Genomic DNA, 12,938 nt, shown 5'->3' with positions numbered 1-12,938 from the left:
GCGCCGGACTGCAAAGACATTTGAATCACAAGGTCGGCAGGTCAAGCTCACCAGTCCTTTCTTGGAAACCCTATGCAGGGTCACTATAGATCAGAATCAACTCAACTGCACTTAACAACAGCAACAAATATATATAATCTGTGTTTTTAGACTAATCATTCCTGAACTTTCATTTGTATCTTACTCTAGATCTACATCTATAGTTTAAATAGCTAAATTACTTCTAAGAGTATAAGCTGTTTTAAAATCATTATTATAGCCTGCTCTTTCTGTACCTACTCATTTCTAAAATGACTGTGTTCTTGCACTTAAATTTTTTGTTTATTGATATAATTAGCGAACAAAAACTAATGGATAAAAGTACCCAAGTGTGAATGTCTCTTGAAAGTGCTAAGATCGGATAGACAGCTAGAAGTACTTAGCTGTTATAGCATGGCCCTACGTGGAGTTTTACTTCATATCTGTTTTACCCACAAAGCACATGCTTATATTAAGTTGTTTTTAAAGTGGTTATGTTACATCACCATGGTACTTCTGTGCTTTGTGGAGTATCATGTTGCTTTAATGTAATGAACCGAATCCTCAGCGCCTAAATCTCCATGCTGAGAATGATTACATACAACTGAGAAGCTATGCCTGAAGTTTTCTGAATCTTGAGAATTCTTTTGAATAAAAAATCTTCAACTTTTTCAAATTGTTTGTGGGTGAGACGATATTTATAACAAACTTCTATTGAAAACATTAGTGTTTTGGGGTACTGTGGGAGCCTCAGAAAGTTCATGGAAAAATCGAACTAAAAGATAATGCAATTTTTCCGTGAACTTTTTGAAACCCCCTCGTATAGCATTCTATTTGAGTTCTAGACATTGTCTCTGCTGCGAGGTCCGTATTTTAACTTTGTTCAGCTGTGTACTAAAAGAACATGATGTGCTTATTTGTTGCATTTATGCTACTTTCTTACTTTGAGTAAGATGGATGAAATTACATATTAAATAAAAACAGCAGCTCTAAAAGCAGTCCTTAACAAACTGAAAAAGCCTTCCAGGGACCGTGGAGAAAATAAGACTGTGACTTGAATAACTCACTGACTTTTGAGAGAATTGGCTATTTTAAGCTTGTTGTTGTTGTTAAATGCCATTGAGTTGGTTCTGACTTATAGCAACCCTGTATAGGTATTCTGGAATCCTGGTGTGGCGCTGTAAGAGAAGCACTCAACCTTAAGGTCTGTTTAAACTGCAAGGTCGGTGGTTCAAACTCAAGAGCTGCTCCTCACAAACCCTACACAGGGCTGCTATGAGTGAGAATCGACTCAACGGCACTTAACAACAACAACATAGGCTTTCTGGTGAGTTTGAACCACCAACCTTGTGGTTCAAGCGAATCTTGCAGTCCAGTGCTTGTCCTATAGTGCCACACTAGGGCTCCATGTAAAGCACATGTTTCATAATTCCGCTGTGGGACTTAGTGTTAACTTTCTCTTGTTTAAAGGTAATCTGGCATTAATTTGTGTTGGTGAAATATTATCAAAAGTATTCTGTGTTTTCTGTCTTAACCAAATATAGCACTTTAATTTTGTCATAACTACAACAAAATACAGAAACACCCATGTGTGTACATGTGTGTCTATCTATGGGTTTTCCTAGTCAGCATCTGTTATTTATCCCACCATATGTTACCTGGAGGGGTGGAGTGGCATAGTGGGAGACCGTGGACTTTGGTATGCAAGTCCAGTTCATGAGAGTAACTGAGGAGCCTTTGGACAGGTATTTAAGTTCTCTGAACCTTAGTTTTAAAAATTTATTTGGAATCCTGGTGTGGTGCTATAGGATCAACACTAGACGGCAGGGTCAGCAGTTCAAACTCACCAGCCACTCCCCAGAAACTGAATACAGGGTCACTATGAGTTGCAATCGATTCAGTGGCGCTTCATGAAACAACGTGTGATATGATACCTACCTTTAAGGGTGATTGTCCAGGTTAAATCATAACATCTATTTGCACTGTCCAATACATGCACATATAAGAATCTGTGGCACTTAATTACTAAGACATGCTCACTTATATATCCAGTGCTCCAAGATTCATAACAGACAGTGTGTTTTCATTTAGTGTGTCTGAGCTGGAGCACATAATCAGTACTGAAACTTTATATTGACTATTACTCATCACACTCAATTCTAAAGTGAAAATTCAGAATATGTAGAAACTGAGTATATAAAACATTAGTGTTTTCATATGTATATAATCCAGATTGGTCCCTCTCGTTGAAATCCAACAAGAAAGAGACTAATCTGGATGCTATTCCCAAATTCATTTTGTAGTCCTTTCACTTTTTTTGCTTGCTATTGTGTCCTTTTCCTATAACTTGGTTGTACCCTTGAGAGAGTTTTTAAAATAGAAAAGCATTGGACTTTGTTCAGTAGTCACTTAAAAAATTAAAAACTGGATCATCAATATGGAGCAATAGTAAAGAGCACAATTTGATCGATCTTTTTTTTTTTTTGAATTTCAGTTACCTGTGCCCTTGGGCTCATGTATGTCAGAATTAAAATGATGTATGAGATACGCACCCAGGTTAAAAAGACAGATGTTCTTCTTACAATTAGATAGCAGTTAGTTCCACCTTATTTCTCTCTTCTTTTACTCTTTCTTCTTTCTCTTTTCTGCTTGATTGACATGCACACACGTACCCTTAAGACTTTAAGTGGTCTGCTAAACCAGTGTTTTGTTATTGAGGCCAAGACTTGTACAGTGTTTTGGGGAAGTTTCTGCCACTTTGTTACTTCTGTTAATCATGAAATACTATTCAAGGTTAGGGGAGTGCAGTGACTCCATACAATAAGCACTGGACTGTGAACCACAAGACCCACAGTTTAAGCCCGCCAACTGCTCCACAGGAGAAAGATAAGGCTTTCTACTGCTGTGAAGATTTAAAGCATCGGAAACCCTATACAACAATAACAACAAACCCTATATAGGGTCGCCATGAGTCAGAACCAACTTGATGGCACTTAACAACAACAACAACAATTCAAGGTTACGGCATCCTGGTGTGGTATTGAAGGATAAGCACTGGACCACAAGGTAGTTTGAACTGCAAGGCCAGTGGTTCAAACCCACCAGCTTTCCTTGGAATTGACTTGACAGCACTTAACAATAACAACAACAACATTCAAGGTTAAAAATTAACAGCTCATGAATGTGCTTTCTTGGCATTTTAACGGATGGTTTTAAGCAGAATGTTGAGGATTTGAAAGATACTCTGCTAAAATTGCCAGTTGCAGTCCAAGAAAGCCAAGAGGGTGAATACCAGGGAAGTCTGCTCAGCAGGACATGTATTATGTAGAAAGATATATATGGAGTTAGCTGTAGGCAGTTGCCATGTGACATCTGCCTCGTCCATCAGAGCTTGGGCAGCTGGTCCTTGTCTGCAGGGTCGTGAGTGCTACTACCCATCCATCAGCGCCAACAGATACCACTGCCTCTTTGCTGGATGGGGCGGACTGAACACACAGACTTACAATGGATATCCCACTGGCAACAGTTATCTCCAAAGAGGAAGACCAAGCGCCAAGTCCTTACATTGTCTCTATTAGACCATTAACCAAAATACATTCTCAAGAGATTTCATTGGACTTTTTAGAATTTGTTTTTGACCAAAATTATGGCTGTGGAAATGTAGGTGTATGACATGTTTGTGCCCAAAACAACTCTTGTTAAATGAGAAAGGAGAGAGCTTTCTCCACCAGATATGAGACTGTCACTGAAGAAACCTTTTCTGGTTGAATGTAACAATACAAAAGAGGTTTGAAATCAGAAGCATTCCTTTCATGATGATGCAACACCTTGCTCAATGGGATACATTCCAGTTCTTATTATAGACAAGTGTTCAACAGTTTTCTTGTTTCCTCCTTATATTTCAGAGTTATCCTCAGAGGAGAGGATTTGAAGGCATTGGTGTCACTATCTGTCTGTCTGATTACGGTGCTGACATTTTTAAAGTACCATTGTTGTTGTTGTTAAGTGCCATCGAGTTGGTTCTGACCCATAGCGACCCTGTACAGGGTTTCCGAGGGTGTAAATCTTTACGGGAGTAGAAAGCCTCATCTTTCTCCTGTGGAGCAGCTGGTAGTTTCGAACCACTGACCTTAAAGTTCACAGCCCGATTCGTAACCACTACGCTACCAGAGCTCCTTCCATTAATCATGGGAAAAGAGTCCTGGTGTAGTGCTGTGGGTTAATGCGCTGAACCACAAGGTTGGTTTGAACCACAAGGTCATTGGTTCAAACTCACCAGCTGCTCCTTGGACTACCCTATGCTGGATCACTATGAGGCAGAACCAACTCGATGGTACCCCACAACAGCAACAATCATGGGAAATGGAACTTGATATAACAAAATGCATGGCCAAGTAATGTCAGGAAAATATGCCACAGCCCAATATTCAGATGAAATTAAAGTGAAATTAATCTTAACCTTTTAATTGCTTTTTTCTAACTCAACTTTTACTGAACTACAAAACTAAGCAATTGAGAGCTAATTACAACCAAGAGAATTGGTAAACAGCAGAGAAAAGTTGAAGAAAGGCGAGCTTTTTTATTTTGCAAATATTACAGCTGTATGATGTGTAAAGTATATATAAAGATAATACTCCTTTGTGAAATAAATGTCTTGTTTCCATTCCATTTCTTCTTACTTGCTTCCATATTATAAAGAAGTTACTTTTTTTTGTACCTTCTTCCATATTTTCGCTTTTGATACAATTTAGCATATGCAAGATTTCATTTTCCATAGGATTAGTGAGTTATTAGTCTCTGTAGTATGTTGCAAAGGGTGCACATCGTGGGTGCACAAAAGTAGAAAGCAATGACATGACACATTGTCAAAAGCTGACAATGTTGGTGCATATTTTACTGGGTTTCTTTGCCTATTAGCTAATTCAAAGAACCTTCCTAATTAAACGTTTTTGAAAACATGAAGTAAATGTTACTGATGTTGTTAAGTGCCGTCAAGTCGGTTCTGACTCATAACAACCTTGTGTAGTGTTTCCAGGGAGCTGGTGAGTTTGAACCACCAGCCTTATGGTTCAAACCAACCTTGCAGTCCAGTGCTTTATCCTACAGCACCACACCAGGAAGTAAATATTGGTTGTTGTTGTTGTCAGGTGCCATCGAGTCGGAACCGACTCATAGTGACCCTATGCACAGCAGAACGAAACAATGTTCGATCCTGGGCCAACCTCACTACCGCTGCCACACCTGAGTCCATCAATGATGCCACCTGGCTGATCCATCTCGTTGGGGGTCTTCCTCTTTTTCTCTGACCCTCCACCCTACCCAGCATGACAACCTTCTCCAGCGATTGTTTCCTCCGGACAATATGTCCAAAGTATGAGAGACGAAGTTTAGCCATCCTGGACTCCAAGGAGCACTCTGGCTGCACTTCTTCCAAAACAGATTTATTGGTTCTTTTGGCAGTCCATGGCACTTTCAGTATTCTCCTCCAACACCACAACTCAAAGGCATCAATTCTTCTACGATCCTCCTTATTCACTGTCCAGCTTTCGCATCCATATGAGGCTATTGAAAACACAATGGCCTGGGTCAGGCGCACCCTAGTCCTCAAGCTGACATCTCTACTCTTCAACACTTTAAAAAGTTCCTGTGCAGCAGATTGGTAGTCTTATTTATAAAATACAAGAGTAATTCAAAAAGTATTGCTACAAAATCATAGAAACCTTTAGTAGACAAAAACATCAAAATGTGAAGTTCTCGTTCCTCAACATCTCCTCCATCTAGGTCTGCGCACTCCTAAAGGTGGTGTTTCTGTCACTGTAACCCTTCCCTCAAGAATTCTGTGTTCTTTGTTTATACCATGATGTCAAAATGACAGTTTGGGCATCCCCAAGGGACTCAAATCTTATTCCTATTCAGTGATCTTTGAAACTAAGAAAGAAAAAGATATCTGAAGAGGCAAAATCAGGGCTGTAGGGTGGATGGGGTAAAGTTTCCTAGGACACCCCTTGATATCCTCAAAGAATAAGTAGGTGGATTGTTGTAATGAGAAAAAAAAATTCCTTGGATCAGCTTTCCTGGCTTTCTTCTCACCAATACAGTCTTCCATATTTTAAAAACTTCTTCCTAATAAGCCCCTATGATTGTCCTGTATCCTTGAAGAAAATCTATCAAGATTTCCCCTTTGGGATCCCAAAAAAACAGTCATCATAACCTTCTGAACTGGCCTTTTGCCTTGTATTTAATTGGCCCAACAGATCCAGAAGTCACTGGTTTGATTGGACCTTTTTTTTAAAAGACACCCTAAAAAGACTAAGACAAGTGGATTCTTGAGAGAGCTCACCTACAGCCATCCACTGACCGCAGAAACGTGTGAACACATTTTGTTTGGAATAAGCCTGTATATGTACAAACTGGAATCCTAGTAGCAATACTTGGAGGCTCATTTTAATATATACAACGTGTGACACTGGGTTAATGCATGGGACAGCAAAGTCGGTGTGAACCGCATTGTTGGTGGTTCAAGCCCACTAACCACTCCTTGGAAACCCTACACAGGGTCTCTATGGTCAGAACCAACTCGATGGCACTTAACTGCAACTACAACAAGCTAGAGAGAAGAGTTGATTGTAAAATTTTTTTTAGTGCTGACTTTGAACAGGTGCTTCACTTAAAAAATAGCATAAGAACCTAAATCATGTATATGAGGTTATTGAAAATACCATGGCTTCGGTCAGGCATACCTTAGTCTTCAAGCTGAATTTTAGAATGACCTGTATGAGAAGATTGGTAAATAAATACTATTTTTTAATAAATGTTGGGCTTCTCCCCCCACCCCCACCCCACCCTTGGCAGGTTCTTATCATCTGTTGGAGGGACATTATGTGAGATCGGAAAGCCTGAAATACAACAAAAAATCAATTCATTGCTCGGAAAGGAAGGCATACAGAAAATTGCAGAAGGATTGCAGACAACAGTTCACACCTTACAGGTCATCATCGATGGGCTCAGCCAACCTGAGAGCTTTGATTTTAGAACAGGTAAGCAGCTGAACTTGAAGGGCATATGGTGCTGTAGGTTGATGTGCTGGACCAAAGTTGGTTTGAACTGCAAGGTTGGTGGTTCAAGCTCACCAGCCGTTCCTTGGAAACCCTATACACGGTCACTATAGACCAATTCGATGGCACCTAACAACAACAACACTACTTGCATAGTCACATTATCTCCTTGCAACAATCCAGAGCCACAGACAAAGCATGTGAGGGGGCTTCAGACAGCCCATGGGAAATTCCATCATCTTTTCATTCCATTTTTCCATGGACTTTGTGAAGCCCCCTAGTAGTAGGCTCCTCGTTCTGTGGAAGAGAAACTAGAGCACAGTGATCCGTCTTTCAAAACCATTACAACTCCTTAGTCTCCAGAACCCGAGGTAGAACCCAGGTCTCCATACTCCCAGTCCAGGCTCAGTTCCCATGGCATTACACTAAATGCCTCACACGTGCCTGCTGTGTCTAGGGAGGCACATAATCTTCATGATTCTTTTTGTCTCCTGAGCCTGAAGTACAAGGTGTAGCAGATAGGCTACAAACTAAAAAGTGAATCTTCTTCCTAAATCATAGCTGTCCAAGTTTCTGGGTCGGGTGTCAATGAACACATTGAGCAAATAAGATAATATCTCTCCGTTGATTTTCTTTCTAATTAAAAGTGCACAGCTTTCAGCACAGGTAGACAGAGAAGGAAGTGTAACTTGCACAGCTGTTGAGAGCAATGGCCTGGTGAAAACAAATGAAGGTATCAAATAACAGATTTCCCAAGGACGTTTGAATGAGAACCTCTGAGATTTACACGAATCTGCTCACCAAATTTTATGATACCATGTTGAGGGCTTGGCTCTTTTCATTGTGGATTAGGCTGTGTTGAAGTAGTTTGGCATGCTTCTTTGGGAAGGTCTAAGGGAACTTAAAAACTCACTCGGAAAGTTCATTGTACTTTTCTATAAGTTAGAAGCTTTTAAATGTTGGGGGAAAATAAAATAGCCAGTAGACTCTATACCAAAGCTGTTGATGGAAGTAGAAGCCTCCAGGTTGTACTCCACACAAAGTAGATGGGTGAGTACATAATTTCGTCTTCACTTGGTGGTCTTGTATCCTCTTGTGTGGATTCCATGGGCACTGTCTAGCAGGATTAGTAAATAGAGCTGTGGGTCTTCAACAGGGTGGTATTTAGAAGTGGAATGTCTAGACCCAAGGCATTGGTGGTTCAGTGGTAGACTTCACACCTTTAGTCAGGAAACGTGGATTCAATTCCAGGTTATTGCACCTCAAGTGCAGCCTCCACCCATCTGTGAGTGGTGGCTTGCATTCCACTATGATGCTAAATGGGTGTTAGTGGAGCTTCCTAGCTTAGATGAACTAGAAAGGAAGACTAGGTGATCTACGTCCAAAATTCAGCCAGTGAAAACATCCAGCTGCAGCCATCTATTCCACAGCTGACTGGGGGTGGCACAAGCTTGGACAATGTCTTGTTCCAAGATGCACTGGGGTTGCCTTGAGTTTGAGGCCAATAACCACATCATGCTTAGAACCACGGCACTAGAGAGGGTTAGTAAATACGTTACAGCTGCACGTTGCTTTGCTCTCATAGTGTCGATTGCTCCATTATCCCACTTACCCTGCAGACTCAGAGACAAGATCAGCTTTCAAACTGTACGATTCAGTGAAATAACCAGCAGCTGAGGAGAGGTCCTCACCTGGTGTGAAGCCCTCAGTGAAACAAAAACAGTTGCACATGGGCTCTGGGCGGAGCTTTCCAGTTCCTGCCGTCGTCTGGCAGTAGGACATGTGAAAGTCCAAATCGGTCTCTTTAAACTAGCAGTGGAACTGATCTTTGTCCTAGTGTAATTCAGTTTTTGAGATGTCTGAGAATTTTAATTTTACTACTACATACATTCCAAGAGGGAAGACAGACGAGTTGTACTTTTGAGGAGGCAGATAGTATTTTGTTCGTTTGCACATTTACAGTATTTACGTTACATCTCTCAGCTCCATTGTCTCAAAAGTGTTTCTAATTCTTTCCTCAAACTAATCCTGTCTTCTGTTTTCTCAGTGACATAATCCATTCTGCTTTTATTAACACTCTCTGGTTGCTAGTTAATTTTCCTAATTGGGCTCATCAGAAGCAGCCTAGGGATGGGTCTAAATAATCAGTCTTGGCTATCCAAGTGTTACAGTTTGTTGGTACACTGGGGATTTTCTGATTTCTCAGTGGCGCGGGCTGTCTTCAGGAACATGTTAAGTAGCTCTTGACTCTGATTTTGCATGCAAACTTAAACTAAGCAGCTGATCAGGAACCCTTGGGAATCTGCAGTAGCAGGACTTCTGCAATAAATGAGAGAAAAAAGGTTTTCAAGCATAAAGCAATGCCTCAGGGCCTTTAGGAGTCCTGGTGTGGCACTGAGGGTTAATATTCTGGACTGCACAGTCGGTTTGAACCACAAGTTTGTGGGTTCAAGCTCACCAGCTGCTCCTCAGAAACCCTATACAAGGTCGCTATGGGTCAGAACCAACTCAATCGCACTCAACAACAACAAAGGGCCTTTAAGGAGTCCTGGTATGGTGCTGTGGATTAATGTTTTTGACTGCAAAGTCGGTTTGAACCACAAGGTTGTCGGTTCAAGCTCACCAGCTGCTCCTTGGGAACCCTATACCAGTCGCTATGGGTTGGAACGGACTTGACGGTACTTAACAACAACAAGAGCTTTTAAAGATCAGGGCCTTAACAAGGGTAAGAAGCTCCTGGGATAGTCTCTAAGTTGGGGGTGGGGAGAGTTGGTGGCAATTTTAAGTCCTGGTATGGCACTGTAGAATAAGCACTGGACTACCAACCATAAGGTCGGCGGTTCAAGCTCACCAGCTGCTCCTTGGAAACCCTATACAGGGTTGCTATGAGTTGGAATTGACTCAGCAGCACTTAACAACAACAGAGGTTGAGAGTGGTGAAGCATTGCCCACTTGTCCAGCTGCCTCAGTCAAGCACCTTTCATAGTTATAGCATCTCAGAATGTCACTCAGCACCTCATCGGGCACCCCCTTGGATTTGGGGCAAGTGCCTCTCTCTGCCCTTTCCTCGCTCCACATCTCTGTGTCCACTGTTGAGGGATGTTGGGCCATACTGGGTTAATAGAAACTGTTCAGTTTAGAAAGTGAACCCCACTTCAAGTAGCCCCCTCCTTCATGGCACATGCCATACATGCTGTACCATAGATACACCCTGGCTGGAGACTGTCCTAACTCGGGCCCTGATCAACAAGTTGGTTGCATTTTGCTTTGACACAGTTCTGTGCCCAGGTGAAATTCTGTGTAATCAATTTCCGTTTTAGCGTGGTTTTTTTTTTTTAATGAGGAAATGAGATTTTTATCTTAAAGAGAGTTTTTGTTTTTACAGGAATTTTACACTTGGATTTAAAAAGAACAGAAATGTTGGTTTGTGTTCTGGTTGTATTGGGGGAAGGGGACTAAAGAAAAGAGGTGACCAGTTGTTAATATAAATGTAAAGGATAGCTTTAAAAGTGGTCAGGATAAAGCCAACAGCTGTGGAGGAGAAGGATGGGTGGTGGGGGAAATGAGGTCTCAGTAAAAGGAAAGCCAAGCATAGAATGTGTTCTTTGTTATGATAGTCAACATTCAGTAATCCTAGGAAAGGAGGCCAGAGTGTGGATAACTGGAACCCACCAATAATCTAAAAGCTCTTTCAGCTGTTAGTATTAACCTTCTTCCCCCCAAAAAGTGTTTTATTTTAACTAGCACCATATTGATTTCTTGACAAATAGTACGAGTAGGCTTCAGAAAGTTGGTGGACAAATGAAATGAAAAGATGATGGGATTTTTCCCATAAACTCTTGAGCAGGGAGGAGGCCTGGTGGCACAGTGGCTAAAGCACTCCGTTGTGAACCATAAGGAGTTGGTAGTTTGGACCCACCGGCCACACCATGGGAGAAAGGCATGGCACCTGGCATCTAAAAGGGTTTACAACGTTGAACATTCTGTATCCTATAGGATCACTACGAGTCCAAATCTGCTCAGCAAGCAGTGGGTATTTGGTTTGGTTAATTAATGTACAGAGAGATGTTTATCGGGCTAAGCAAGGCTGTGGAACTGAAGAACAGAGGTCTTCTTGGGGTCTCTAGCACCTAGGAAAGTGCCCCACCCAGAGTCGAGAATGCCAGCCCACTGATCAAGTTGATCCCAACTCATAGTGACAGTGTACAACTGCTTCTTGGGTTTTCTGAGTCTTTTATAGGAGCAGACTGCCTCAGCTTTACGCTAAGGAGAGGATGGTGGTTTTGAACTGCCAACCTTACAGTTAGCTGCCCGATGCTTAACTTACTGTGTTACCAGGGCCCCTTAGAGATAATAATTGTTGTTAAATGCTGTCAAGTCAGTTCTGACTCATAGCAAGACTGTATAGGGTTTCCAAGGCTGTGCATCTACGACAGTAGAAAGCTTTATCTTTCTCTCTTAGAGATAATAATTGTTAAGTGCAGTCGAGTTGATTCCAACTCATAGAGATTCTGTATAGGATTTCCAAGGAACAACTGGTAAATAACTATGTTAAGAATTGATTCCAAATTTGCAGGGGTAGGTGACTGGGAGAACATTTGCATTTCGCCCATAATTGACCAGAAGTTGATATACTATCACCTTTAAACAATTTGAGAACCCAGGCAATGGAAAAAAGACCTCCCTATCTTATGTCTTAGTGCATGTTTGTGACTTAGTGTAGTCATAGGACCGAGGTATGTAACAGAACCTCCTCATAAGCAGGCTCTGCTCGTCTCGGTCTCATGAAGTTCACATGTTTGTGACTTAGTGTAGTCATAGGACAGAGGTATGTGACAGAACCTCCTCATAAGCAAACTCTGCCTATCTTGGTCTCATGAAGTTCACATGTTTGTGCTATAGACTTTTGGGAGCAGGAAGTGTTTGGGTACAATTCTTGGCTTATTTACTGTTTCTGCATTTTCTTTCAAGGCAGGCCTGTATCTCCAGCTCCTTTTACAACTCCTCGAAGCTAAACACTGGTCTGACCACATGGTACACCAGTGCCTATTCACCAGTTTAGGTTGTGTTAGGCACTATGGTGTTGTATTATTAACACTAACCTCTTTTTTCCTTTCATTATAGATTTTGATAAACCTGACTTTAAGAGAAGCATAGTGTGCCTGGAAGATCTGCAGGTTGGAACAATTCTGACAGGCAAAGTCCAGAATGCCACTTTGTTTGGCATTTTTGTGGATATAGGGGTGGGGAAAGCAGGGCTGATTCCTATACGAAATGTAACAGAAGCCAAACTTTCTAAAACAAAGAAGAGAAGGAGTCTTGGACTGGGCCCTGGAGAAAGAGTGGAAGTCCGAGTCGTCAACATTGACATTCCCCGATCTAGGATTACCTTGGACCTCATTCGGGTGTTATGAGTGCCCCACTGAAGGTCAGGCACCGACCTCTCCATTTCTACGTGTTAACAAGGATGATTCTGCTGTCATTGACCCCTGTAGAGCAGAGGAGAAAGAAGTGTTTCCAAGCACTTCCTTGACTTTTCCTCCTGAGTAACTAGGAAACTAATAGTGTGATTTCATTCCCCCTTAAACAGAGCTGTTAAATATGCTTCATTATGTGACTTTCTATAGTAAGGATTTTCTGACTAAAGTTTATTTTTTTGTAATTAATCTTTGACTCTTTTTACATTTTATATACCGTTGGCTTCACTTCTACTTGCCACCAGCTTCCTGCTGTTCGTGTATGGAATTGTCTCCTTGGTTGGAATTGTACATGGGTCCGTGACACAGTGGGGCTGGCAGTCATTAGTCCTCCCATTTTATAGATTGTTTTTCCACCGGACCTTTTGGACTTGCTTCATGATTTCGC

General features: G+C 41.5%; 1 protein-coding gene across 1 annotated transcript in view; it reads left to right on the top strand.

Annotated features, from left to right (window-relative positions):
* The window catches only part of SRBD1 (S1 RNA binding domain 1), a 352,160-nt gene extending 339,673 nt beyond the window's left edge, over positions 1–12,487 (top strand). The window contains exons 19-20 of the mRNA XM_006839417.1: positions 6,871–7,055; positions 12,198–12,487. Coding sequence (XP_006839480.1) covers positions 6,871–7,055; positions 12,198–12,487 — 475 coding nt within the window. The remainder of the gene's footprint in view (positions 1–6,870; positions 7,056–12,197) is intronic.
* The last annotated feature ends 451 nt before the right edge of the window (positions 12,488–12,938 follow it).

The sequence above is a fragment of the Chrysochloris asiatica genome, unplaced genomic scaffold (genome assembly GCF_000296735.1).
Source record: "Chrysochloris asiatica unplaced genomic scaffold, ChrAsi1.0 scaffold00024, whole genome shotgun sequence".
NCBI classification, from domain to species: domain Eukaryota; kingdom Metazoa; phylum Chordata; class Mammalia; order Afrosoricida; family Chrysochloridae; genus Chrysochloris; species Chrysochloris asiatica.
This window is presented reverse-complemented; position numbering and strand designations above follow the sequence as displayed.